The sequence below is a fragment of the Lactuca serriola genome, chromosome 1 (genome assembly GCF_051521515.1).
Source record: "Lactuca serriola cultivar US96UC23 chromosome 1, Lser_US96UC23_V15, whole genome shotgun sequence".
In the NCBI taxonomy this organism is placed as follows: Eukaryota; Viridiplantae; Streptophyta; class Magnoliopsida; order Asterales; family Asteraceae; genus Lactuca; species Lactuca serriola.
This window is the reverse complement of record NC_136408.1, coordinates 95,114,266-95,140,961: the sequence shown is the minus strand read 5'-3', so window position 1 is coordinate 95,140,961 and position 26,696 is coordinate 95,114,266. Positions and strand designations below refer to the sequence as shown.

General features: G+C 36.5%; 3 protein-coding genes across 5 annotated transcripts; 2 read left to right on the top strand and 1 right to left on the bottom strand.

Annotated features, from left to right (window-relative positions):
• The first annotated feature begins 6,420 nt into the window (after positions 1-6,420).
• Positions 6,421-8,394, top strand: TPR4 (Tetratricopeptide repeat (TPR)-like superfamily protein). Its single transcript, XM_079033385.1, has 5 exons — positions 6,421-7,015; positions 7,125-7,297; positions 7,611-7,788; positions 7,890-8,062; positions 8,154-8,394. Exons 1-5 carry the CDS (start codon positions 6,686-6,688, stop codon positions 8,206-8,208), a joined length of 909 nt encoding a protein of 302 aa, XP_078889511.1. The 5' UTR covers positions 6,421-6,685; the 3' UTR covers positions 8,209-8,394.
• Positions 8,361-11,948, bottom strand: LOC145095514 (nuclear transport factor 2-like). Of its 2 annotated transcripts, none has more exons than XM_079033376.1 (10): positions 11,794-11,948; positions 11,609-11,696; positions 11,396-11,530; positions 10,501-10,807; positions 10,151-10,401; positions 9,903-10,062; positions 9,552-9,676; positions 9,385-9,450; positions 9,195-9,279; positions 8,361-8,756 (listed from the first exon to the last, which is right to left on the bottom strand). In XM_079033376.1, exons 2-10 carry the CDS (start codon positions 11,645-11,647, stop codon positions 8,605-8,607), a joined length of 1,320 nt encoding a protein of 439 aa, XP_078889502.1. In that variant the 5' UTR covers positions 11,648-11,696; positions 11,794-11,948; the 3' UTR covers positions 8,361-8,604. The 2 variants fall into 2 exon arrangements, with proteins under 2 accessions (XP_078889502.1, XP_078889508.1); XM_079033382.1 differs by having other exon boundaries at positions 9,552-9,673.
• An 8,677-nt stretch (positions 11,949-20,625) lies between these two features.
• On the top strand, positions 20,626-23,768 carry LOC145095501 (uncharacterized). 2 transcript variants are annotated; one of them, XM_079033367.1, is made up of 8 exons: positions 20,626-20,909; positions 21,608-22,095; positions 22,185-22,257; positions 22,562-22,642; positions 22,746-22,809; positions 23,086-23,173; positions 23,301-23,385; positions 23,488-23,768. In XM_079033367.1, exons 1-8 carry the CDS (start codon positions 20,805-20,807, stop codon positions 23,521-23,523), a joined length of 1,020 nt encoding a protein of 339 aa, XP_078889493.1. In that variant the 5' UTR covers positions 20,626-20,804; the 3' UTR covers positions 23,524-23,768. The 2 variants fall into 2 exon arrangements, with proteins under 2 accessions (XP_078889493.1, XP_078889497.1); XM_079033371.1 differs by lacking the exon at positions 20,626-20,909 and adding an exon at positions 21,048-21,133.
• Positions 23,769-26,696: the final 2,928 nt, after the last annotated feature.

Genomic DNA, 26,696 nt, shown 5'->3' with positions numbered 1-26,696 from the left:
GGTCCGCCCTCTTGGGGCCTACAGCCTATCCGGACCGCTCGCTGGGTCTTCGGGACAACCGGTCCGCCCTGGGTATCTTGGCCTACAGCACAAAGCAGGACCCGCCTCAACCCAACCCCAGTCCAATAACCATGTGCACATAAACATACAATCATATAACAATTCACATTCCACAAGTCGATCTAGCAGATCACATAACATATCATTATCCTAACCAGGATACCGACCTAACCGGTCACTAACATAGCATCACTTTACATAACAGGATACCGACCTTAACCAGGTCTCTAACATATACCATCCTAGCTACCAGGATGCAAACATATCAAAGCAATAACATAACAACAAATACCTGGATCTCAATCCGATAAAGGGCCGACCTTGGTGGCTTAGACCCTGTTGATATAGTGAGGATAACTCACCTCGCACTGCCGAAACTCTGAACTGAAGAAGCAGATTCCCGAATCACCGCCTCACCGAAAATCCCGAACTAGCCATCATAGCACAGATAATCATTACGCTAAGCACAATACCCTTCCAAGGGTAAATTGGCCAATTTACCCTTAACTCATTCCGGCCCAACACTGGATAAGCTCTCAAGCCCACTAATGACCCAAAGTCCAAAAGTCCGAAGCAAAACCCACTATTGGCCCAATTTACTAAATTGGGCCCACCTCACCAAATGGGCCTAGAACCATGGTCCATAACAACTAATGGGTCCACAATACTCCATCCATAATGTCCAGTCACGGCCCAAAATCCAGCAGCCCAATAACAGCCCAAACCCTAAGGCCCAACATGAAAACCCAACAGAGGGAGTACGCTGGGCGTACCCTCCTTGGTACGCTGGGCATACATGCTGATTCGCGATTGGGGATCGAGGCACTGACCCGTTACGCGGGGCGTACCCCTCTGCTACGCGGGGCGTAACTTCGCTGCTCATTAAGTCCACATAACTTCTTAATGGCTTAAGCTCTTAAGACCAAACTTCAGATCCTTAGGCCAAATATGCCTAAGATTCATAAAGTCTCAAACTTTATCACTTGGGACGTCCATAAAGCTATTAATCCAAGGTCTTAATCCATTAAGACCTACTTATCTCACACATGGAACAACCACAGCCCTTGGGACCTCATTTTTCTCACTCAAGACCTCTCCAAAGGTCTGAAAGGATAGATAATATCGACCAACTCAAAATATGCATCAAGATGAGGACTTTTGGGACAAGAATGATGTCAAAACTTCACAACACTTAGATCTATGCAATATAAATGTCAAGCAAGAAGCTTTATACCTCAGATAAGCTCCAAAGGATGATATCTTTCCAGATCTATAAGCTCCAGCCACTCAACTCCTTCTTTGAAAACTTCCTCTTTCTTCTTCTAGCCTCTCATTTGCCAAAATAAGCTTTCCAAGGCCAAATACACCCAACAATCGAGGTGGAACGGCTATCAAGGGTTTCTGAGGTCAAGAGAGTGCTTATGGAGGCTAGGGTATGAACCAACATGTTCCTTATATAGTGGTTGACCCTAATTTTAGGGTTTTAGAACTCTGAGAGTACGCTGGGCGTACCTCTAGTATGTTGGGCGTACTCGACCCTGCACCCGCGTCCATTTATACACTTACGTTGGGCGTAACCCAGCCTACGCTGGGCGTACTCGGCGTGTCCCAACTTTCATATTTGGTCCTCTTTTTCCACTTTTCCCACAAAAGGACCAAAATACCCTTCCTCTTAAATCCTGGGGACTCACAAATAAGTACTTTTAGGAACGGGGCATTACAGGCAGCAACAACCCTAGACATCCAAGCTTGTGAGACACGCTGAAACACACACCCATTACACGCACACACGCCCCTATTGCCCGGAAAGTAAACCCAACACCCACTGAATTGGGTGGCGAAGGCAGTAGTACAAGAAAATGACAGCAGCGGCGGTCATGGGTGATAACAACTTCGTCATCTGTGGTAGCCACCATGGTCGGCGGCCATGGTGGTTCTTCACGCTCTCCAGTCGACATAACACCACAACCCAACCACGATTCCACAGTGGTTTGAGGCTGAACGCAACGAAACAATGGCGAAGAAAGGTAGGCGACTCCCACCGGAAACGGAAGCCACGGCAGAACAAGGCGTCGCTAGTTCTCGAAGTTGGAAAGGAAACAACTCCCAACGACGATTTGTTGATGGATCACTACAACGATCGAGACGTCGGCTGAATTGGTAGTTGCGGCATCCGACGTCGGTGTTCACGGCTCTAACAGTCTTCTGTGGTTCTCCCTCTCCGTTCACGACGCCCGACAGCAAGTTATGATGGTGGTGCTCGAGTTTGGCAAGGCGGCAACAGCCAGAGGTGGTCATTGGGAGGGTGGCGGCCGAAAGGAGATGAAGTGAGGCATAAGGAGAAATGACGACTGCATCATTTAGTTTTAGGGTTTTGAGGGTGATGGAAATGAAGGGTTAAATACCCGAACCCTTAAACTAATTCTCATAATGTCGTAAATGGTCCCTCCTTGTCCTTCATCCTTCAAATTCCATCCAGAAATTACCATTCCTACCCTGCCTTCTAAAATCCTTACAAAATAATTCTGATATTTACTTTTTAACCCTCGCTTCCATAATTTATTTTATATTAGGTCCAAATGATTCCAAATAGCCCCTCCTCCAACCAAAACCTTTTCAAAATAAGTCTCTTAATTACACTTTAACCCCCGAAGCTGACATCCCAGTAATTATTATTTGTTTTGGGCTATAATAATCTAAAATAATAAGAAAATTACTACTTGGGGTCCCGGGCTTATTATTTTAAATATTCTATTTAAAACGGGATGTTACAACATGGCTGCGCGCGAAGAATCATATTTTCTTCAAAAATTCATATATTCTTCATACGAGCTTCGTTTTCGACGGGATTTATATCTGCGCGTAGCTATCGACGAGATATAAAACTTTCATTTAGAATCTTTCGGCTAATTTTGACTTTATTTTTGAATTTATATTTTTAATAGGCTTAGACTGTTAAAGTCCGTTAAAAATTCATAACTCTCTTGTCTGATGTCCGTTCCTGGCTGTCTTTATATCGACGGACTCCTATTAATGAGATCTTCGATTCTCATGTAGATTGTTTTGGCTAAAAAGCAACCGGTCTCAAATTTGATTTAAGTGTCCGCATGGTTGTGCTGAAACTTCAAAAAAATCATAACTTCCTCTCATGAAGTCAGATTTGAGAGTTTTCTACTTGTCTCTGATTCACTATTTATGACATTCGATGTCGTACCAGGTTGAAATCGAAATTTCAACGGGTCATAATTTCTTCTTTCTACGCCCAATTTGAGCATTCCATATATCCCCGGAATCTTCATCACGGCTACTTCGAATTTCATCAAGGTTATTCGTCCTAATTATTATTCTATTTAAGACATGTATTTTATTTCTTATTTTATTATATCGTTTTAAGCACATATACTACATATATATCAAAACACTGAACACATAATACTCAATAATTTTCTTTATCTACATTATATAAAGGTCACGTTATTGACCATTACAGTATATCATCTTCTTAACGCCTAACGAGAAAACACGGGCATTACATTAGATGACCATTATATGCATGAATTGATTTTCGTGACAATTGAGATCAATTACCCGATTAAATTTGCTTGATATGAACTAAAGAATGATATTAATGATAGTTATTTACATGAGCATTATGTTAAATGTCCCTATGATCATTCAGATTTGTGAACGGGCCATGGGAACAAATTAACTTAGGAATCAGTGAACAACAGGAGAGTGTCCATTGCAATTGATAGAAATCTACCAAAATTGAAGGACGTAATTGAGTCTAGATGAGAGAACTTTTATGATCTATTTCCGAATCAATTTTCCATCTTTGTTTTGTTTCAAGTTGTTTCTTAATTATTTAAATTCCCCTTTTATTTTGTTGTCTTTAGTTTAACTGATAATCGAATTTTATGAACTAAATCATGCCCGCTCCCCTAGAGTTTGACAATTCGTTCTTACCAAATCCAACTTCTGTGCTGATTAGTTTCGCTTTGTGTAATAGTCCCTAGTTTTGGTGAAACCAATTATAAATTTAAGACTGGATTTTATATATCAAGTTTTCATTAAAGAATTTGTATTTATTGTTTGCTGTGTTTAAACTTTTGTTTTTGTTTTTGTCTTCATATGATGCTTCTTTTCATTGTTTAGATTCTTGTATGATTTTTAAGCTTGCAATTGCATATGTATGGGGCGACGCTTCACAAGGAGCAGGATTGAAGTTGATATTGATCAACAAGAGAGAGCTTAAACAATAACGGGACGTGTGCCTGATCAACACGAGTTGAGTTTAATTCACTCATTGGTTATAAATTTAAGATTGTATTTAACATATCAGTTACCAATCAAATCAAAAAATTTGATAGGTAATATATTTGGTTGCCAACATACTTGGTTGGTAATATCGTACCAATTGCATTGTCTTGGTAAGATAATCATATAAAATTTTGAATACCATGATTGTACTGATCAAGTATGGGACGACGCTTCACAAAGAACATGATTGAAGCCGATATCAATCAACAAGAGAGAGCTTAAACAATAACGGACGTGTGCCTGATCAACACGAGTTGAGTTTAATTCACTCATCGGTTATAAATTTAAGATTGTATTTAACATATCAGTTACCAAAAAATTTGATAGGTAATATATTTAGTTGCCAACATACTTGGTTGGTAATATCGTACCGATTGCATTGTCTTGGTACGATAATTGTATAAAATTTTGAATATCATGATTGTACTGATCAAGTATGGGACGACGCTTCACAAAAGACATGATTGAAGCTGATACTAATCAACAAGAGATAGCTTAAATGATAACGAGACACGTGCCAGATCAACATGAGTTAAGTCTAATTCATTCATCGATTAAATCTAAGATTTGATTTTATACACCAGTTACCATCAAACCAAAAAAAATTGGTAGGTAATATATTTGGTAGCCAATATATTTTTTTGGTAATATTGTACCGATTGCATTGTGTTGATGTGATAATTATACAAAATTTTGAATATTATGATCGTAGTATATATATATATATATATATATATATATATATATATATATATATATATATATATATATATATATATTCTGTGTTTTTTGTATATAAGATTATTATTTTGTATCTATCACATTTGTTGATAGTCAAACAAATTACTATCAAATTTATTTAGTAAAGTATTAATAGTTAAATTTAAAATTCATACTCCCATTGTAACTAGCATGTATAATGTTTTAACAAAATCTATCCTAATAAATAAAAATTATTTTGCCAAATGTCATATTCTCATTACATTTTATACATGTTATTTTCTAAAACTTTTTGATTTATTGTTCTTTCACTTGTCAATTTATGTTTTTTTATATTTTATTAAATTCCACATAATATTTAAATGTAATGATTGTAAAAAATATAATAATAAATATATGTATTTAATTAATGTAAGTCTCCTTTTAATTTCTAAGTTTCTAAATTTAATCAAATTATTTCATTTGTTTGTTTATTTAAATTTAAAAGAGAAATGAAAAAAATCAAAATAACAAATCGAACGTTTTATTTTAATAATTTAATATTTTCATTTTTTCTTTATAAATTAAAATTTTCCTAAATTTGAATATTTATATTTTTTTTTAATAAACCTTATAATATAGGTACCTGACTACTAATCTTAAATATCATAGCAATGTACCATATTCCTCACCAACTAAATCCATAAAATTAATATTAAAAATAAATAAATAAATAAATACTAACCAAACAAAATGCAAAAACGGTAGTCTTTGATCTCAAAGGCCGGTGACCATGGCGGTATCTTCATACTTGTCAAAATAAAGAAGTCAAAGTCTGACTAATGCATGGATTACGTGAATCAATTTGTTGATGTTTTCTCTCATTTAATGCACAATTCTTTGCCATAATTAGAATTTTAAAATTTAATGATAAAACAAAATTAACAGAGCTTGTAAATAAAAATCATATCATATAAGTATATTATGGGGGTGTTTGGCTTAGCTTTTCAAACCTCAAAAGTTTTTTTTGAAAAAGTTACAAAAAGCCAGGATTTCTTGACTTTTCCAAAAAGTTTTTTTTTCTTACGTAAAAATTTCAAAAGTGGCTTTTAAAACTAATTTGTCAAACATTTTTTTCTTTTTTTTCTTTTCCAAAAAGGACTTTTGGCTGTGAAAAGTTAAGCCAAACACCCCATACATTCAATTGAATTTAAAATTTTATCTATTAAAATTAGCATTTTGTATTTTTTTTTTTGAATTAAACCAAAATTAAAGATAGAAAATGGTTTTTGTAGCTTTTTTTGTGGATCTTCATAACTTCTTTATTTCTCGGAAATATAATAAATTTTATAAAATTACTATGAACACCAATTGTTCACCACACCCTTTTCTCCATCATAGATTTCATTCACACCGCCGCAATTCAATAATAAATACAAGAATTCACTGATAACCTTCCACCGCCACCGCCGCCGCCGACCCTGAAATCGAAATTCCTGATAATTCTGAATTCATCAATCGAAGTAACCCCAACAACACTCAATTTCGAACCCTTTAATCTCAATTTGATAGATTTGGCTTTTGTCCATATCAATTGGATCTTATAATGTTGCATACAGAGCCCTCTCTCTCTGTGTACGCCGATGAAGATATGTTGCTTGACAATAGGAAAGGGGAATTAAAGGTTAAAGTCGGCAGTGATGAGTTCAGTTTCGCAGAAAATATGGGATTCAGCGTTGAGAATCATGAAAACGATCCATTGAATGGATTTAAGAAATTGGGTATTTTGCAAAACGAAGAACAGATTGAACCAGTGTGTATCAATGGCACCGAACGATTTGACGAAAGTGGCGACGTTGTGGAGAATTATAAGAGGATGTTAGACGAAGATCCTTCAAACCCTGTTTTATTGAAGAACTATGCTCATTTTTTGCAGGTGAAAAAAACTGATTATCATTCTGATTTTATCTTCTAATGGATGAATTAGACTATTAGAGAGAAAGCGACTGAATTTGATGAATTTAAACTTGAGATTGGCATGACAGTTGAATGGAGATGTTAATGGAGCTGAGGAATACTATTTCCGTGCAACAATGGCGGATCCTAAAGATGGTGAGATTCTGATGCAATACGCTAAGTTGATATGGGAGCTTCATCGTGATCAAGATAGAGCCTCTGGTTATTTTCAGAGCGCTGTTCATGCTGCACCTGAGAACTCGTGAGTTTTTATATATAAAATCGAAATCATAGCGACATATTTAATATAAAAAATGTTAGTTTATTACCTAATTGCAAAGAAAAAAGGTTGTCACCTAAATTATATGCTAAAAACAAGATAAATTATTGTTATTCTAGTCCACTACAACATATCACGTCATTTTCTAGTTGCCATGTTAGGTTTTAATTCAATACAACATGTCAAGTCATGTTTTGTTTAAGGTTAAAAACAATGGACACTCTAACATGTCATACAATTGCACCTTAAAAGGCTTTAAAATGTCATACAATTGATTCAAAATTTTTGTTTGTAGTGATGTTCTTGCAGCATATGCAAGGTTCTTATGGGAAATAGATGAAAATGAAGAGAAGGATGAAGCCACTACATTTGGTGTTGGGGTCAATGATCTTGAGAGATATTACAAGACAATGGTCAACGAAAGTTGTTGTGACCCTTTGTTACTTACAAACTACGCCCGTTTTCTTCAACAGGTTTATAAAATTTCCATACTATTGGACAAACTTTATCTATAAGGTTAATTTTGACAATAGAGATATCAATAACAGTTTTAATCTCATTTCAATGTATACAGACAAAAGGAGACCTTGAAGGGGCGGAAAAGTACTATTCACGTGCAATACAAGCCAATCCAGATGACAGTGAAGCAGTTTCACAATACGCACAATTGGTGTGGGAGCTTCATCGCGATCAACACAAAGCTAATGCTTACTTTGAACAATCAGTCAAATTAACTCCATCCAATAGGTTCTTTTCTTTTTTTTTTTTTTTTTTTTGCATATTCTATTTATACGACTATTTTCAAGTTATATATTATTTTTTTATTTTGTGTTTTCAGTGATGTTCTTGCTGCATATGCCAAGTTTCTTTGGGAAGCAAATATGGAAGATTGAAGAGTAACAATCAAATAACACACGAATAAGATGTTGTCATAAGATGAGAAGTTGGAATCTTGAATGACGTGACTATATGTTTTTTGTACTATTGTCTCTTTCTATTTTGATGAACAGATATAACATGCAAAGAGTTGTAAAAGACCCAAAGCTACATAAAAAGCATGTGATGATTTGATTTTTAAAGACTATTTCTGTAGAAGGTCAAAAATGTAACACGATGCATATACACCCCAGCACAGACTAAACCAAAAAGACCTCATTTTAAATAACTTCTTTTTTTTTGGCTTTTGCTTACTTCCATAACTATAATATGCTATAACTGAACTTGAGAAGAAAAAAGAAACATAACTACCCCAAAAGAATTCCAAAGGGTATAATGGTCTTTTCAGTCCTTCAATCGGAAGGGCTGTGACCGTTTCTTGAATAAGTGTGGCGGTAGTAGCCATTGCTTCTTGGATCTTGACCATTCATTCGGGCATAGTTTCGGCCTCCAAATCGTCCTCTACCGTCCATTTGGTATCCACTCCTGCCTCTTCCTCTTCCTCCTACACGTTATGATTCCATAGTTTGGTTAGAATGTTTTTGGATGGAATGGAATTGAATCTGTCAAAAGATGTGTAAAAGGGTATTTTGGTCTTTTAGCATTACTGAATTCCTTCCACTCAAAAGAATAATGAAATCCATCAAGCATCAAGTTTATAGAAATCTAATGGAATTGAACTCCTTCCTTTGGCTACCAAACTAGCCATGGAATGGAATCTCAAATTCCAATTCCATCGGATTCCACAACCCAAGATATATGCAAATGATGTATTGAGTATTTGATAATTTATTATTAAAAAATAATAATAAAAAAATAAAATAATAATGAAAACGAATTCCTTTCACCCAAGACATGAAATTGGAAGGAACTGAATTCCGTTCAATCCATGGAATGGAATCTCGAATTCCAATTCCGTTTAGAAGGTATAGAAAACACATACTTCCACCTCGATATGCATTGTTGCTTCGATTTGCTCGTCTTCCTTCAATGAAAACCTGCTGCCCAGAAATCTCAACAGTAGATGCCTAAACAATTAATTGGCATCATTCTGTAAGCAATCACTTGATAAAAATATAAAATATTAAAATATTAAATAAAATGTTATTTTTCACTTTTCAGTTATACTTTACCTTGATAGCATTGTGAACACCAGACATGTCTTCAAACTCAACAAATGCATAGCACACATCAATATCCTGAATCCATATAAGTTTTCACTCAAATTCAGTGTCTTTTTAAAGCACAAAAAGCAGGAGATACTATTTAAATTTTATAATATGAAAATGACCTAACTAACCTTTCTTGTTCTTATGGCAACACCATCTTGCCTGATCTTACCAAATTTCTTAAACTCCTCTTCAATATCAGAAGCAATCGCATTCGTTGGCACGTTTTTCACATAAACTGACTTCAACTCAACTACTAAGAACAAATCGATGTAAAATTATAATTAATAAAGAAAGAATCTACATCAAAAAAAACACCAAAGAAACAAGCCAATTGCATCAATTAAAGTAATTAATGGAGACACAATATATAGAGGTGCTTCTTTTTGACTTAATACATACATTTCTAAGCACAAGGGCGAAACGGTCATTTACTCACACTCAAGACACTTTATTCAGTCCAAAAGAGAAAGTTTATGTACCTTCATCTTCTACACCAGATGAATCCTCCACAGCTTCAACCCCAGATCTTTGTGAAGTGGGCTCCACATGGTTTAACTCAAAAGGTGTTGGACTTTTTGTGACAGGTTGCTGCTCTCTTGGTGCTGATGGTGGTGCAGACTGCCCTTTCGCTACTTGCAACTTCAAGGAACAGAAGTGACAAAAAGTCAGTACAAGGGCAATTTGGTAAATTGTATTTAGTTAAAGCAGCTAAAGATGAATTGCATACAATGGAAGCATAAGTATGCTTTTGAGGCTCTCCTACAGGTTCCTCAACTGAAGTCAAACGGTCTTGTAGTGCATTCACTGAACCATTTGACTTCACAGGATAGTTGTCTTCAAGACTGTTTTCAACCTCAGGAGCTTGCAATTGTTGTTTTTGGAAACTGTAATTGTTCACAGAACCATTTTCTACAGCTGTGGTAGTAGGTGTTACAAAATCCCTACCCTGGATATCACCAACTCCCATGTAGTTTGATGCTGAATAAGCACATTCAAAACATGAATTTTTTATTTCTAAGTTGTTAATGATTCATGGGTAATGCAAGAAAATAAGATAGTCATACAGACATACAGTACCTTGTTCTTGAAGAGCAGTTGGGGCATTCAATTTGGAAAGAAGATTGTTTTGAGACAAATAGGCAACAGGGTGATGATGATGAATTGGTTGATCATCAATGTAGTGAAAGATATCGTTGAGTACAAAGAAGCCTTTCTCTTGAGGTGCAAGGAAAAATGTCTGAACAAATGTCCTGCTATTGAAATCTTTTTGATGCACTGAGCCTGATGCCAATACAAGGACACCATTGTCCCAAGATTCAAGGGAGTGTAATGTTTTGATTTCAACTCCAGTGTAGTTGAGGGACATGACAATAGAATGGATTTCCTGCAATAAATGTGAAAGAAACATAAGAGCCACAAACATGATATTGATCACAGAAAAGTAATTAGTGTGAAAATGAAAGGTAAATGGTGCAAAGACAATTATGAAAACAAAATGGCATGTCTGGTTATGGAAACAAAATGACACTTGTAATCTAGATCAAAGGCAATCCATCAAGGAATGTATGATTCCTCAAACCTAGTACTCGACAATAAACCAAGGATAAATATGATAACCAATGGAATCTCAATCTACAAACAAGTGGAATATATGTTGCCTAGTATATTCAAACCAAGGAAGAAACTCTTACTTCAAGCCATTACACCGTTTTACAATGGTTTGTTCTGTAACTGATATACAACATCTAATAACGCTTAAAATCCTACTGCATTTGCATATCAGTAAAGAAGATAATAAGAAGCGAAAGAGGCAAAACTATTAAACTCAAACGTTGCTGTATATGAATGACCAAACTCTCTATTGATATAAAATCCAGAATCTACTGATTATTGTAGTGGTTCTGACTTCTGTAGTGAAAATAGAGTATCCACAAAATAGGAGCTCAAGTAGATATGGGAGTCGAAATTTCACCAGCATTGAAGTCCCGGTAACTCTGGCGTCACCATCAACGCGAAGCAACGTGCTCCTTTCGCTATAAAACTGATGAACAACATCAGGTTGCGTCTGAAGCACCTGGTAGTAATGTCCGACGAAGTAATGCCCAACCTAAAAACACCAAAACCCCAGTAAACAACTATCCATATGCACATAACGACGCAGGAAGAGCTGAAAACAGATGCAAACCTGAGCAGCGGTGAGAGGAAAGTGAAACGGCGTTGCCATCGGAACAGAAACCCTAATAAAACCCTAGATCTGCAATGCGGCTGGATACCTGAGAACAAAATTCCGAATAGCTTCGATTAAGGTTCCACCATTAACAAGCAAGATAATATCGATGAAACAGGTGGTTTTGGTGCAGAGAATCAAACCTGATAAATCTTCGTTGAGGCAAGGCAATGAAGCAAAAGGGTTTTTGGAGTAAGAGTATGTGTGTGTGCGTGTTTTTGGCTTTTTTTCGCCGTCGCACATACTGGGGAAATGGCGCGTCATTCACCATATATGGAGCGCACGTGCACCATTGGGATTCCTTAACCAAAACATTTGGGTTGTTGGTGAAATTTAGAAAAGTTTACAATCTTTTTACTCATACAATAATACATATATATTTTTCATCGTATTTTTATTAAAAATGTTATCTAACTATATCAAACATTCTAGGGTTATGTATGGGTTAGAAATTCCAAATGACGCACTAGAAATGTTTTTTCCTCCTTTTCTAGGCAACGCTTCAATCGGGGTTGCTTCTTTAACTACTCTTAATTTAGCTACCTCATAATGATAAACTCAAATATGATGTTTGATTCTGATTTTTGTTAAAGTTATATGTGATGTATATTGATTCTGATTCTTTTAAAACCATTTTGTTAAAGTTGAATGTTAACCTATTGATTCAAAATGTTTGATTGTGTTAAAAATAATTCTTGAATGAACAAAATGGCTTATACATTAGATTCTAAAATACTATGTCTCGTTGTATTAAAATTTATTCAATATATAGGAATGGATTCATCAAGTTCTATCGTATAAAATGAAGAGTTTTATTTAGCTAGCTTCAAATATGAATCATATGATGAATTACTGAATTACTAAAGAGTGTATGTGATTTTTATCACACTAATGTATATGGGTATGTCTTCGAGATTCAAGACAAACATATCATGTTGAAATATGACTTAGGTGGTTCTTATATAAATAGATCGTGTATTAGAGATAAAAGGAATAAGAATATTGAATCTAATTTGATCCATACTCTTTCGGATTGTAAGTAAAAAAGGAAAATGATGGTGCTTGTGTACGTAAGGCAAAAAAAATTCGACCCACGACCATGAGTCGTCTACTGGTATCCATGGCAATCCGTCATTCTATCGATTCAAGATTTAATTACAATTGGTGATTTTCGGCCCATCAGTCTAATCGGTTGCTTGTATAAAACTATATCCAAAGTTTTAGCAAAGGGGCTAAAGAAGATAATTCATTTGGTGGTGAGCCTTGTTCAGACTGTTTTTATAAAAAATCACTCTATTCTGGATAGCCCACTCATCCTTAATGAAGTAATTGTGTGGATAAAGAAATGCAAACGGAAGGCATTCACTTTCAAAGTCGACTTTGAGAAAGTCTTTGACTGTCTCGGCTGGGAGTATTAGACTCGATCCTTCAACAAATGGATTTTGGGGTAAAATGGCGTCGATGGGTGCATGGATGCTTGTCATCAACAATGATATTGGTTCTTGTAAATGGGTCGGCGACCTTGGAATTATGTATGGAACGTGGGGTTAGACAGGGAGACCCATTATATTCGTTCTTATTTATCATTGCAACTGAGGGGTTACATGTTGAGATGGAGATGGAAAAAGAAAAAGGTATGTTCGAAGGCATCCAACTTTCTCACCAAGGCCCGGTCATTTCGCATCTTCAGTATGCGGATGATGTAATTTTCTTAGATTATTGGTTGTAACGCCCGCAAATTCGGGCTAGTCGACTAAATAGAATAATGTAATGACCCAAAAGCCACATCAAATTTAAACTTTTGAAAGCAAACCATTTACTAAAAAAGGTGTTCACAAAACCATTATTTGCAAAATATTATTTAAAATCAAAGTCTCCCAAGATCCAATCAGTCAGAAAACCAAGGATGTGTACGGTCACGCCTTCGCCTTGTTACGGTATTCTGAAGTACATGAAACCATAAACCAAAACTTTAAGCATGAAGCTTATTGAGATCCCCCAAAGTACCAACGCATAATCAAATAACATATAAAACAGCATGCATACAGAGCCGTCAGCCTGAATGGAACGCTGCACCGGCCTATAGACTATCTGACGCTTTGTAGCATGAATGTTACGCCTCATTGGGCCTACAGACTATCTGAAATGCTCACAGAACCTTCATCATGACTGGAACGCCGCACCGGCCTACAAACTATCTATGACGCTTACAGAGCCTTCAGCATGACTGGAACGCCTCGACGTTCGTAACATTCTATTTTGGGAATTAAATATATAAGATTAAATAAAACAAATAAATAAATGAACCCTGGGATGAGAAGTATATTTCATATTGTTTTTTTATTGAAGCTCCAAATCCATACTAGTTTACTAGTGTCAGCCATGGGAGTAAATTGTTATAAATTCAGGAATCTGGGGTTTAAATGGTATCATTTGGACTTGTGTTAAATATATTATTGGAAGCAAGGGCTAAAGGTAAATTTTGGATTCTGTTTGTAAATATTTTTTAGGGCAGGGGTTGTTTGGTAAGTTTTGGATTTAAATTGTGAAAGATGTTGAGAGGAGGGGCTGAATTTGGAAAAATGGACAAAGGTTTGAAATGAGACACGGGATTAACCCCATATTTCTTTCCCCTCTCATTATGGTGATACAACTCTAACCCTAGCGTTCAATACAACTGTCACTGTCCTTAGACGCCTTCTTAACGACGCCTGCAAGCCAAATTCGAGCGCCACCATGTTTGCTACCACCTCGCCACCGAAGCACCACCACCTCATGCCTTGCTGCTGTATGTTGTGGGCAACCGGAGAACCGCCAATGGAGTTCGAAGCATTGTTCGTCGTGTGTGGGTCGTGAGCCACCAGAAACACCCGGTAAGTCCACTACAACCCACCTTCTTCTCTCTCCCGCGTTCTTTTGTTGTTCCTCCTGTCCGTCACCTGTTACGTTTGATGATACCCCCCTCCGACAACCGCATACCACCACAAGAATGGACGTGTTATGTATGTTTTGGGTGGGTGTGCGTGTTCCAGTCGACATCATGGGTGTGCAGGTGTGTTGTTGGCTGGAAAACCCGAGAAAAACCCACCATGGCTACCAATCATGGTGGCTGCCGCCCCTACCACCGTTTTTTGCCGCCACAAGCCACTGTGAAGGGTGGATTTGTGTGTTTTTGTGTGTGAGTGTGTAATTTATGGGTGTGACTGTTGGATTAGGTGTCTAAGCCCATAACTATATTTGGTATGTACTTGACCCGATTGTAGCATGGTCCTTTTGGGTTGCCTTCACCAAAGCAACTTGACTGGAAGAATAATGGAGAAAGAGGATAAATGTGATTTATTAATATATTATATGAATTATATATTAAAATAGAATTCATATTATTTAATTAACATTGGTCAAGAATTAATTTAGAATAAGTTTTGTGGTCAAAAGATGTTTATTGAATTAAGGGGACTAATATTGTAATTATGTAATATTTGCAATAATGGGCTGAGGACCTCTTGGATAAGGGGTGGACAAAATTTTATGGAAGCCTATAAGGATTTCGTCCAAGGTTAGGGTTCTTGAATGTTCCTATGGGTTGCTTAGAGCCTAAGCAACCGGATTGGGTATTTGACTGAAACCCTAATTCCTCACCTATATATTGAACCCTTTGGTATCATATTTTCGGCTACCACATCCCTAGAAGGATTCCTAGAGCCGAAAATAGTCTTTCCCTCTCTCTCTAATATTCTCCAATTGCTTTGGTGTTTAGAGGCATCTCATTTGAGGTGTTAGGTTCTCAAAAGCTCAAGGTTATCAAGCTACAATAAAAGGTAACATGCTAACTTGTTTATTAGATGTAGTTTTCGATTTTTTATGCTAGTTATAGGGTTTACAAGCTTTGGATGATTAATGCATGTATAATTAGAAAAACCTGGATCCAAACCTTTAGGTTTTGCATGTGCACCATAGGATTGAGTTTTTTGCTCAGAACCCAATAGTGATGTTGTATATGCAATTTTTGGGTTGGAACAACCACCACCACCATTGGAAATGGTGGCTGCCGCCGCCTGCCGTCGTGAGCCGCCGCCGACCACCACTGCCCGAGGTGGTAGTGGGTGGTGCCCGACCCAGTGAAACCCTAATCGACCCAATAGCTTAATATTGGACTTAGTTGGCTTGTGATTGGGTTGGAAACCCTAATTAGGGTTTAGAAAACCCTAATTTGGGGAATGTAATTTTAGGAATTGTCGGGACCCGCGTTTGGACTGATAGACTGGATTTTTGATTTATGTCCAACTACATTGTATGAATGCCCTAATGGAGTGATGGACTTAATGAATTAAATCCTTAATGGGTTAAGTCCTTAATGGGTTAAGTAATAATACTTAACCCTAATCGTCGTTTCATGTGAGAAACCCTAATTTTGGTGGGCCTTGAGTTGAGCCTTTTTGTTGGGTTTTAGTGAATAGGCTCTTGATGGGCCATCCAATAACAAATATATGGACTAAAATATCAGATTAGGCTTTAGGATAAGGCCCATTAGACATGCTTGGTCCCGATTGGGAAACTTGAGCCATAGATAGGTCATAATTGGGCCTTGATGATTATGAGATATTATACTAGTGGACTGCCAAGTGTTTGGACCAGAATAAATGGTTGGGCCTTAAGGTAAGACCATATAGAGGTTTGAGCCCAAATTGGAAAATTGGGCCATATATTCGGCTTTGATTCACTGTTTGACTGTTGGGCCTTTGAATTGGGCCTTGGGCTTGAATCAAGCTAAGTTGGGGGTAAAGTAGTCTTTTTCCTCAAGCATGGACTTATGGTTATGTTTTGGAGCCCAATTATTAATTGGGTGTTATTTTGATGTTGACAGTTCGGGAATCTGTCATTCAGCAACTATAGTTTTGTCCGCGGGACTTCAACAGTGTGAGGTGAGTTTCCCTCAATAGGAACGAGTCGAATGCACCAATGTCGGCCTGTGTAGAGTAGCTAAGTGTGGGCTAGGCTCGTATCTTAAAATTATTTATGTGTAGAGTAGCTAAGTGTGGGTTGGGCCCGTATCTTAGAATTATTTATGTTTAGTAGCTAAGTGTGGGTTTAGACTTGTTTATGATTAGTAGTTAAGTGTGGGCAGGGCCCGTATCTTAGTATTATTTGAGTATGTTTATGAACTGGTAGATTATGGTTATACTTGTTGTCTGCGTGATACTTGTATGTATGTTTAGTTAGCGGAGTGTGGGCGGGGGCCCGTGTCTCCCGGATAGCGGAGCGTGGGCGAGGCTCGTACCTCCTAGCCAGTTGAGTGTGGGTGAGGCTCGTATCTTTGAGATAGTTGAGTGTAGGTGAGGCCCGTGTCTCATAGTTAGTTGAGTGTGGGCGGAGGCTCGTATCTCCTCGAGTGTGGGCGAGGCCCGTATCTCCTAGCTGTATGTTATATGTGATTATGTGTATGGTATGTGGTAGTTTATGGAGACTCACTAAGCTTCGTGCTTATAATTTTCATTTTTGGTTTCAGGTACTTCTGCTAGTAAAGGTAAGAGCTCGGGATGACTGCATGACATAACCACAACTTTTAGCCTGGGAGGATTCACTCTAATGTTTTGACATGTGTTTTGTTACATTGACAGTTGTTATGATTTTTTAAAGATACACGACTCATGGTTTTCTAAATTGAATGACATTTATGGTTTTTATTTATATTTTAAAACGAAATTTTTGGACCGTATTTGTGGGATGTATCAACATTCTCTGTGCCTACGGCCTGAGTAGTATGCCTCTCGGGCCTGCAATCTATCCGTGACACCCTGGGTCTCATGGTCTTCAATCCCAGCCAGTCCACCTCAACCCAATAACCAACACATATCCATACATACCATAACATAACAACATATCGATATAAACATTACCGGCTTGTTGACTGGTAGCACAAAGCAGTACAGTCCCAACCCAACCACACTACATCGACATATGCAGCAGATAAACATATAACTAGTCAATAGACAATCAGGCAGATATACCCATCACTAAGCATGACAAAATCATATATACCAAGATACCAATCTAATAGATCTTTACAGCATAACAACATGCTATCATGTAACAGTTGATGGGTTTTAGGTAAAACAAATAACCTAGAAAACAATTCCTAAGTTCACATGCAACCTACTTTGGATCTATGTTTTAACTATTGAACATACAACTTTGAATTACAGAACAAGAACCCTAGAGGAGAGAGGATAATTTTGAAATTAACAAACTAGGGTTTAACATTAACATACCTTTCAATTGTTATAGCAAACAATTGATAATTCCCTTGATCTTGATCTTGATCTTCTTGGAATCCTAGCACCACAAGTGTAATGCCTCTAATGGAATCACACCCAAACTAGCAAGAAGGAAAGTAGAAGAGAGAGGGAAGAGGGAGTATGCAAAATTTCGGCCCTTAGGGTTTCTTCAAAAGAAAGAGTGACCAAAATATGAACCAGGAGGCTCCTTATATAGCTGAGGGATCTAGGGTTTAGGGGAAACCCTAGTTATCCTTTGCTTAGGGCCTAAGCAAACCCAAGGGCCTTATCCAAGCCCCTATGGACGAAATTATTAGGGTTTCCCCTAAAGATTTCGTCCACCCTCATCCAAGGGGGTTCTAGAGCCTTCCACTCAACTATTAGATAATTGCAAACTAGTCCCTGCACTTTATAATTAATTCTTTTACCCCCAAAATTAATTCTAATTAATTTCTGACTAACAATTAATTAAACAAAATGATTTCTTATTAATATATTAATCTTTTAACATATTAATAAATTCATTTATATTAATTTATTAATCTTATAATAAATTAATATCTCTCCTTTTATAATTTCCTTGTCCGGTTGCTAGGTTTGAGGGCAACCAAAAAGGACTGTACTACTATCAATTCAAGTACATACCAATTATAGTTATGGGCTTAGACACCTAATCCAACAACAGTTTCAATCCACTGGGCCTGCCATGTTGCCTTCGACCCGTAAGTATAGTGAGGAAGACTCACCTGAATCAAGAATTCTGATCACCGCGATACAATCCCTTTTTCAGCACTGCTTCTTCCCACGAATCCACTAATACCCAAAACCATATAGAATCTCAACCAATATCCCAAAATCCTCAAGTTTGACCCAAAGTCAAACTTGGTCAAAAGTCAACAGTCAACAGGCCCTCACGATATGACCATCTATGGCTCACGCAGTGAGACACTACATGAAAAGGACCCAAGAATCCACATACAAGGAGATCTAAGCTATAGTTTATCAAGCTAAGAGATTTTTACCTCAGAAAGCTGCCAAAGATGAGTATGTTCCTGGATCTTGTTCTCTTTCCCCAAGCTTGTTAGCTCCAAGCTCTTGCAACTACCTTCAATGGCACCAAAACACACAAAAAACTCAAGGGGGAGGCTCTCAAACGAACTAGGGTTTCTGGAGGACAGGGATGTTGATAAGGGAGGCCCAAAGGGAGATTAAGAGGTTTAAATAGGGTGCAAAACCCCGAAAATAGGGTTTCCTCCTGGCATACCTACTCGTCGAGTCCATGCTTGGACTCGACGAGTAGACTTTTTAAACCCCGCGTCTAATCTGGCATATACTCGACGATTTAGGGCTACCAACTCGTCGAGCAGCTTGAAAATAAATGCTTGATAAATTAAGAAATTGTGTACCAGGAACGGGGCGTTACAATTTCTCTCTAGATCGGTTTTTCGGCTATATGACCATCTTTTTTTTTGGAGTTTTTTGGTATTTTAGCGAGGCTCTACTAGATTTAGAAGTTCGACGAATATAAGCTTTTGGTTTTGTAGTCCTGTACGCGTATTTTTCTCGGTTTTTGCTAAAACATTTGTAAATCGTTATTATGAACCTATAAATAAGAGTTATCAGTAATTCCATGTCGTTATACTGATTGGTCTACTTACGGGAGTGCTTGCCTTCCAGCTTTGTCTAGCGCCCGCGCTTGGTGCTCGTCGGGGGCCTGAGTGCTTACCTCAGCTCCTTGCTAGATGGGCCTAAGTTAGCATGGCCCAAGGCCTGACCTAACTCTCCCTTGACCTAATTGTCCACCATAAATAAAACATAATCTCCTCCATAGAGAGGGAGTTTCCTTTGGGACCTTTCCATAGGACCTCTTTCACCCTCAGACATCTCCCACCTTGGGAGATCAACCTCCATGGCCAAACACACACACCCTACACACCAAGATGGTTCTCTACAGCTAGGGAGAACTATCTCATCTCTGCTAACCGGTCTAACTTGATCATTGGGGGTAACGCTAACGACTTTACTGTGATGGCAACTTAGGTATCTCGCCGAAAAACTTACTGACAGCACCGCCTCCATATCTCCAATCCGGATCTAACACAGAAGACCTAGCGGCCTGAGCTCATGTCACAACAATCAAAAATAAAAACAATGTCATCCGCATACATAAGATGAGATAGAACAGGACCATCTTTAGGACGAACAATACCATGGAACAAATGTGATGACAAGCTTCACTCATAGCACTATTAAAAGTCCTCCATGGCAAGAATGAGAGGAAAGTGGAGATTGGATCCCCTTGCCTCACACCTCTTTGGATCGCAAGTTCTCTCGAAGCGGAATCATTCACCAAAATAAAAGCTCTTCCACATGAAAGACAACCTTTAATCCACCCTCTAAAATTCATTTGCTCCATAACCAAATTCAAAAAACGCCAAAAGATTTGTTAAAATCTATCTTAAAAATCAGATTTAATGTTTGAAAGGACCAACCATAAAAAAATATAACCAAATGGACCAATCTAGAAGAATGGAGGGATGCCGGTGAGTCGGTGACCACTCCACCACCGTACACATGGAGTGCATTGCAATAAGTACCTTGGCGTACAAGTAAACTCAGCTTGAGAAAAAAGAATGACCAAAATATCGCTTTTCCATTTTCTTTTTATTTTTTTAATTGACAGCTGGCATGCCTCTGGTCTCCTTTTGCTGTTCACCGACGAAACACAATTCTTCCCTTTTCACCCTGAATCATCGCCACCTACATTCTCTCCGTTTCTAGGGTTTCAAAATCTCCATTAACAATCATAATCATAATCATAATCACATCTATCTCTGTCTCTCTGTCTCTCTCTCTCTCTCTTCCCCCTCTCTTCCGCAATGCATTCATGGAAAGACAGAGTTACAGACAAGCTGACAAATCTTTTCTCTGATTCTCCATCTTCACCTTCATCACCTTCCATTGATTCTCCTCAACCTCATACGGTACCTTGTTTCTTATTCGTATCATATCCTCACGCTACATAAATGTGTGCATTGTTTGGATTCCGATTTTGGTACTAGAAAGCTGTAATCCGTATCGACTTTTATTTATTTATTTATTTAATTGATTTTATGGCATAGGAGATGGATGATCTTCCTATTCGTTTTTTAAATTCTGTGAACCTGGTGTTAGGTTTATAAAGCAGATCGATTTGGTTTAGAAATTGGTGAGTTTGTTCAACTGTTGTTAGCTAATGATGTCATTGTTATTGTTATTTGGGAAAGTGAATGTCCAATAACAGAGATTGTCAATTTGAGATCTTGAATCACTTTATACAGACAAGAAGAACAGATTATCAATTTGAGGTTTTGTGTTTCACGCGATTGAAATTGAGGGGAGATCTGTGATGAAGTGTTAGATTTTCAATGATAAATGTGATCAGTGAACTTTTTTCAACATCTGCTTATCAATCGAATTTTAACTTAACATGCATAATCTACTATAACTATATTTTTAATCATCTAAACGAACCATTACAGATTCTGTTTAAACATTCATATTACTTGATTAGAGTCTCAAATATTTAAGTTCTAAATGGTTACTTGACTACCTATTGATGATAGTTGTTTTATATTTTCTTAGTTCTTGTTTCAATACAATCCATCTGCCATATTTATAACATGGGATTATTAATATGTAGGCCAGATCACACTCAAAAGATGGGAATTACTTCTCATCTGTTCTTACATTCATGCGTCCCTCAAGTGATTCCCCTTCAAACAACCATGGAAATAACCTAAGGCCAATTCAGTCACTTCCAACAAGATGGAAAAGCAAAGATATTTCATGGCAACACATACCCTTAGATCCCTACGATGAGGATGAAGAAGAAGATGAAGATGAATTCAATCCTCGCGAACAAAGTGGTCAACAAAGTCAACACATAAAAACCGAAAACAAGGAAGTAATAACATCAAATGGTAGAGTTGAAGAAAATGGAGACCAAGGATCTTCAAGGAGCAGCAGCAGCAGCTCTGAATTTGAAGATGCAACTGAACCAAATACTCCAATGAAAGCTATCATTGACTTTTCCCTTGATTCATTTTTTATTAATCAAGATTTATACCAATTCTTTCAGTCTTCTCTTCCTAATTTAGTCAAAGGCCGCAGATGGGTCATGTTGTATAGGTAATAATATCCTCTTAATCTTTAAAAATATTTCCTTTTTTTAATTCTTTTTAAATTTGTATTCACTTTTTGTTTCCAATTAAGGGCAGTACCCTGAGACATGGCATATCACTTCGCACACTTATTCGGAAAAGCTCTGATCTTTCTGGCCCTTGTTTGCTGGTAAGCTTAAGGGCATTAACGTCTTTTCCCACATATGAGAGATCAAGACCGAAACCGAATCCATGTCCCACCTTTTTGGATCTGACAAAAAACTGTAACTTTAAAGGGCTGTTTTCAATGATGAGGGCATCCACGTCTTTTCATGTCTAAGGCAAAAAAGTAACTTTTGTCCTAATGTCATCTGTCACTGTCACTGTCACTGTCACTGTCCCTGTCACACCAAAAAAGTGTAACTTTTGTATCAGTGATATCAGTTTTTCTCTGTCCAATGCATGTCAAACACAGTATGTTTGTGTGTATGCAGATAACTGGAGATCCTAAAGGTGCTATATTTGGTGGGCTGCTAAATTGTCCTTTGACACCTACTTCCAAGAGGAAATATCAAGTAAGTTAAAGCAAAGCAGCTTCATATAATTATTTATTATTTAATTTTTTTGTTATAATTGATTTCATTTTTTAAAAACATTGAATGGTAATTGTGGTGACAGGGGACATATGAAACTTTTGTTTTCACAACATTATATGGTGCACCAAGGCTGTTTAGACCAACTGGTAAGCATTTTATTTTATTTTATTTATTCTTTCACTTGGTCATTAAAATATATAAAAAAATAAAAAAGATTATTTTAAAATTTTCATTATAGATATATAGAGTAAATTACAAGTTTGGTCCCTGTGGTATACTCAAAACAGTTTTTGTTACAAATGCGTACTCATGGTTTCATTTTGTTGCTAATATGGTCTGTTGGTCGTTAAATCTAACTACTCAGTTATTAGTTTTTAATTAAAGTGACCATTTTGCCCTTGTATATTTTTTGTTTTGAAAAGGGGCAAACCGGTACTTTTACATGTGTCTAAACGACATGCTAGCAATTGGAGGAGGTGGGAATTTTGCATTATGCTTGGATGAAGATTTGTAAGTTCTTTTTTTTTTTTTTTTTTTTAAATTTATACTAATATTGTCTTTTCTACAAATTTCCTATTGATGAAAATAATATAATTAATTATTTATTTATTTTTTGTCCTAATTATGTAAAAACAAGGTTACATGGAACAAGTGGAAGTAGTGATACATTTGGAAATCAATGTTTGGCTCATGATGAAGCATTTGCTTTAAAAAATGTTGAGGTAATTAATTTTGGATTTCGTTTGTTTTGTAAAAAAAAAAAAAAAAAAAAAAAAGAAAGTTCGTTACTTGTTTATGACATTAACTGTTTTGTTTTTGTGTAGTTGTGGGGATTTGCGCATTCTTCTCGGTATCCTTGAATTAAAATGATTTGACTCGTTAAAAAGTCATGAATTTGTGTCCTGAAAATTAAATTATAGACGGGATGTAATTATCTACATTTTTTATTATTAGTATTAAGTATTATAGTTGTTTTGTAATGTGTTTGAGTTTCATTTATTTTAATTATTTATTTATACACCGGGGAATTAGAGGAAAAGAATGTTTATGTAAGGTTTTATATATATATGATGATGAAATCAGTGGAGAATATGATTCTTTTTTATTTTGTTAATTTCTATTCTTTAAATAAAAATTACAGTATGACAGGTTTTGTTTATGCAACTCTTAATGACATTTTCAAAAACTTTTCATGATTTTAGTTGAGCTATAATATTTCTTTTACTGAAAGATATTAAAAAGTCTATCACTTTATTAGGGTTTTAATAAGTTTTTACCAGATATCTTTTTATTTTTATTTTTGTACACAAGTTTATTTATTATAATTAAAAAAACATATGTATAGTATACAGTTAAAAACTATGTATAAATTATGTTTCTAAAGATCAGTTCAGATATAATTAATTGTAAAATATAATTGCTTATTTAGTTATTTTATTTATTCTATTATCTTAATTTTTTGAAAACGGCGAATAATATATAAAAAGACCACGTGACTAGCAAGAAACTAACCAGAGGCACGAGGACAAAAACAAGAGTTTACAAATTGCAACATAAGAAAGGAGAGCAACATCATTCAATCCATTTACATGAGGTATGCGACCTCTAAATTTATGCCTAGAAAAAACCAATGAGATGACATCATCAACTAACGTTGTAGAGAATTGAACCGTGTTATTGTAGATTATGTTGTTCCTAGCCTTTCAGATTATGTTGTTATGCCCACCTGATAAGATTTTTTTTCGAGAAGTTCTGCCATGGTTTCTTTCTAGATTATGGATACCATAAACGACCGATATCCACAGAGAGTCTGGTTCATTATGTAATCTCCGAAGCCATTTACATAACAGTGCCAGATTTTGCGCTTTGAGCGACCCAATCTCGAGACCACCTTTTTTTGATGATAAAACTTTATCCCAAGCTATCCAACTGATCTTCCTCCCAACGTCTGAACTTCCCCATAAGAAATTTCTTCTCAGCTTCTCTAATTCCTCAATAACACATGCAGGTGCTTTGAATAATGAGAAATAATAGGTAAGCAAGCTACCAAGAACCACTTTGATCAATGTCACCCTTCCACCAAAAGATAAATGTCTAGCTTTCCATTCTGATAACTTAGACTGAAATCTCTAAATAACGGGTTGCCAATATTTCTTGCGTGACATGTTTGTCCCTACCGGAACTCCGAGGTGCATGAATGGAAAAGAATCCACTAGACATCCTAGTTCGATCGCCCAACTCTTTGTTTCATTGTTTTCCACACATAACCCAATTACATTTGATTTGTGAAAATTGATCTTCAGCCCCGATGAGACTTGGAAGCATCTAAGAATTCTGGAAATGTTTTTGATATTAGTATGAGTCCCTTCACCCGCAAATATAACGTCGTCGGCATAGAGTAGATGTAAGATCAAATGACCATTATTTGGAAGTTTGATGCCGCTAAAAATGGACTTTGTACATGTGGTTTTCATGGTTATATGCAGACTCTCCATTACGATAATGAAGAGAAAATGTGAAAAGGGATCACCTTGTCAGACTCCTTTTGATAACGGGAATTCACGGGTGGGATAGCCATTAACAATAACCGAGCCCTAGCAGATTGGAAGCACCCCCGAATCCATAATCTCCATTTGATTCCGAACCCCATCTGCTCCATGATTGAGTCTAAGAAACTCCAGTTTATTGAATCGAAAACTTTTTCAAAATCAACTTTAAACAAAAAGTTTTCTTTTTCGACTTTTTTTCCCAAGTACATACTTCATTCATAATTAGAGGCCCGTCAGGAATGTTTCTGCCATCCACGTATGATGATTGTGTCTCATCAATAATGCTACCACTCACCACCTTTAGCCTAGAAGCGAGAACCTTGGTGATGATTTTGTACATACAACCAATGAGGCCGATTGGTCTATAGTCTCCAAGTGTGACATGATCTTTGGTCATTGGAACAAGAGTAATAAAAGATGAGTTGCAGCCCTTTGAAATCCTTCCCGTCTCTTCAAATAATTTCACAAATCTAATTATATCATCTTTTATAGTCTCCCACTTGGATTTTAGGAGCTTGAATGTGAATTCGTCCGGTCCCGGCGCTTTCTCACTTCCACAATCGAAAACTGCAGTTTTTATTTTATCTACTCAAAAATAACTTTCTAAAAATAGGCCCTCGTCAGTGGATAGTTTCTTGAATAGACCACTAATGAACTTAGGGCGATTCTGCTAGTACTCATGGAATTTCAAACTAAAAAAGTTGTGCACTTCTTCTTTAATCGCGACAGGATCAATGTTCCAAGCACCATTTATGGTTAACCCATGAATTTTATTTTTGCGGTGGTTATTCTTAAGCGTGAGTTTTCGTCTCCATCAACTAGACATTTAATCTTGGACTTTTGTTGTAAATCCATTTTTTTAAACTTTGCGATCTTCCTTAGTCTTTGTTTTCCCATTCTGTAAGTTGCTATCTCTTGATCAGTTAAGAAAGGTGATTCACCTTCTTCCAGATCAAGTCTATTTAACTCCTTTTTAAAAGTGTCCAATTCCAGATTCTCCTTTATTGATTCATTTACTCTCCAGGTTTTGATTACAACCTTATGGTGTTTTAGCTTTGCAAGGAGAAACATATCAGGAAGACCATAGCCAGAGAATGATGACCAAGCTTGGTTGAAAATTTGATCAAAGTTGTCATTGAGCATCTAGGAGTTGAAAAGGCGAAAAGGAGGGGGACATGAATTATGTAACCCAAATTGTGTTGAATTAAACAACATCAATAAATAAATATCATTAAATCCCAATATTTGAATGATCATGAAGGGAATTACTAGGACTTTAATCTATATTTGAACTATTTTATTTTTATTGGATTAATAACACAAGCAACAATAATAAAGTATAAGCTATAATCATACAAATAATTAACTAAAAATAAATAAGTCGGAGGTTAAAGGGCCAAAAACATTCTACAAGTTAAATTTTGTTTAAAAAAAAAAAGGCCTCCGTTTTGGATATAAAACTCAATTCTTACATGACTTCAAAA

Coding starts and splice junctions, on each gene's coding strand:
- LOC145095501 (XM_079033367.1), top strand. CDS start 20,805: ATGCATTCATGGAAAGACAGAGTTACAGACAAGCTGACAAATCTTTTC. Junction 22,096..22,184: donor AGATGGGTCATGTTGTATAG/GTAATAATATCC, acceptor AATTAAGGGCAG/TACCCTGAGACATGGCATAT. Junction 23,386..23,487: donor TTGCTTTAAAAAATGTTGAG/GTAATTAATTTT, acceptor GTTTTTGTGTAG/TTGTGGGGATTTGCGCATTC.
- TPR4 (XM_079033385.1), top strand. CDS start 6,686: ATGTTGCATACAGAGCCCTCTCTCTCTGTGTACGCCGATGAAGATATG. Junction 7,016..7,124: donor ACTATGCTCATTTTTTGCAG/GTGAAAAAAACT, acceptor TTGGCATGACAG/TTGAATGGAGATGTTAATGG. Junction 7,298..7,610: donor CATGCTGCACCTGAGAACTC/GTGAGTTTTTAT, acceptor TTTTGTTTGTAG/TGATGTTCTTGCAGCATATG.
- LOC145095514 (XM_079033376.1), bottom strand. CDS start 11,647: ATGGCAACGCCGTTTCACTTTCCTCTCACCGCTGCTCAG. Junction 10,808..11,395: donor TTACCGGGACTTCAATGCTG/GTGAAATTTCGA, acceptor CATTTATTGCAG/GAAATCCATTCTATTGTCAT. Junction 9,677..9,902: donor ATCTGGTGTAGAAGATGAAG/GTACATAAACTT, acceptor ATTTGTTCTTAG/TAGTTGAGTTGAAGTCAGTT.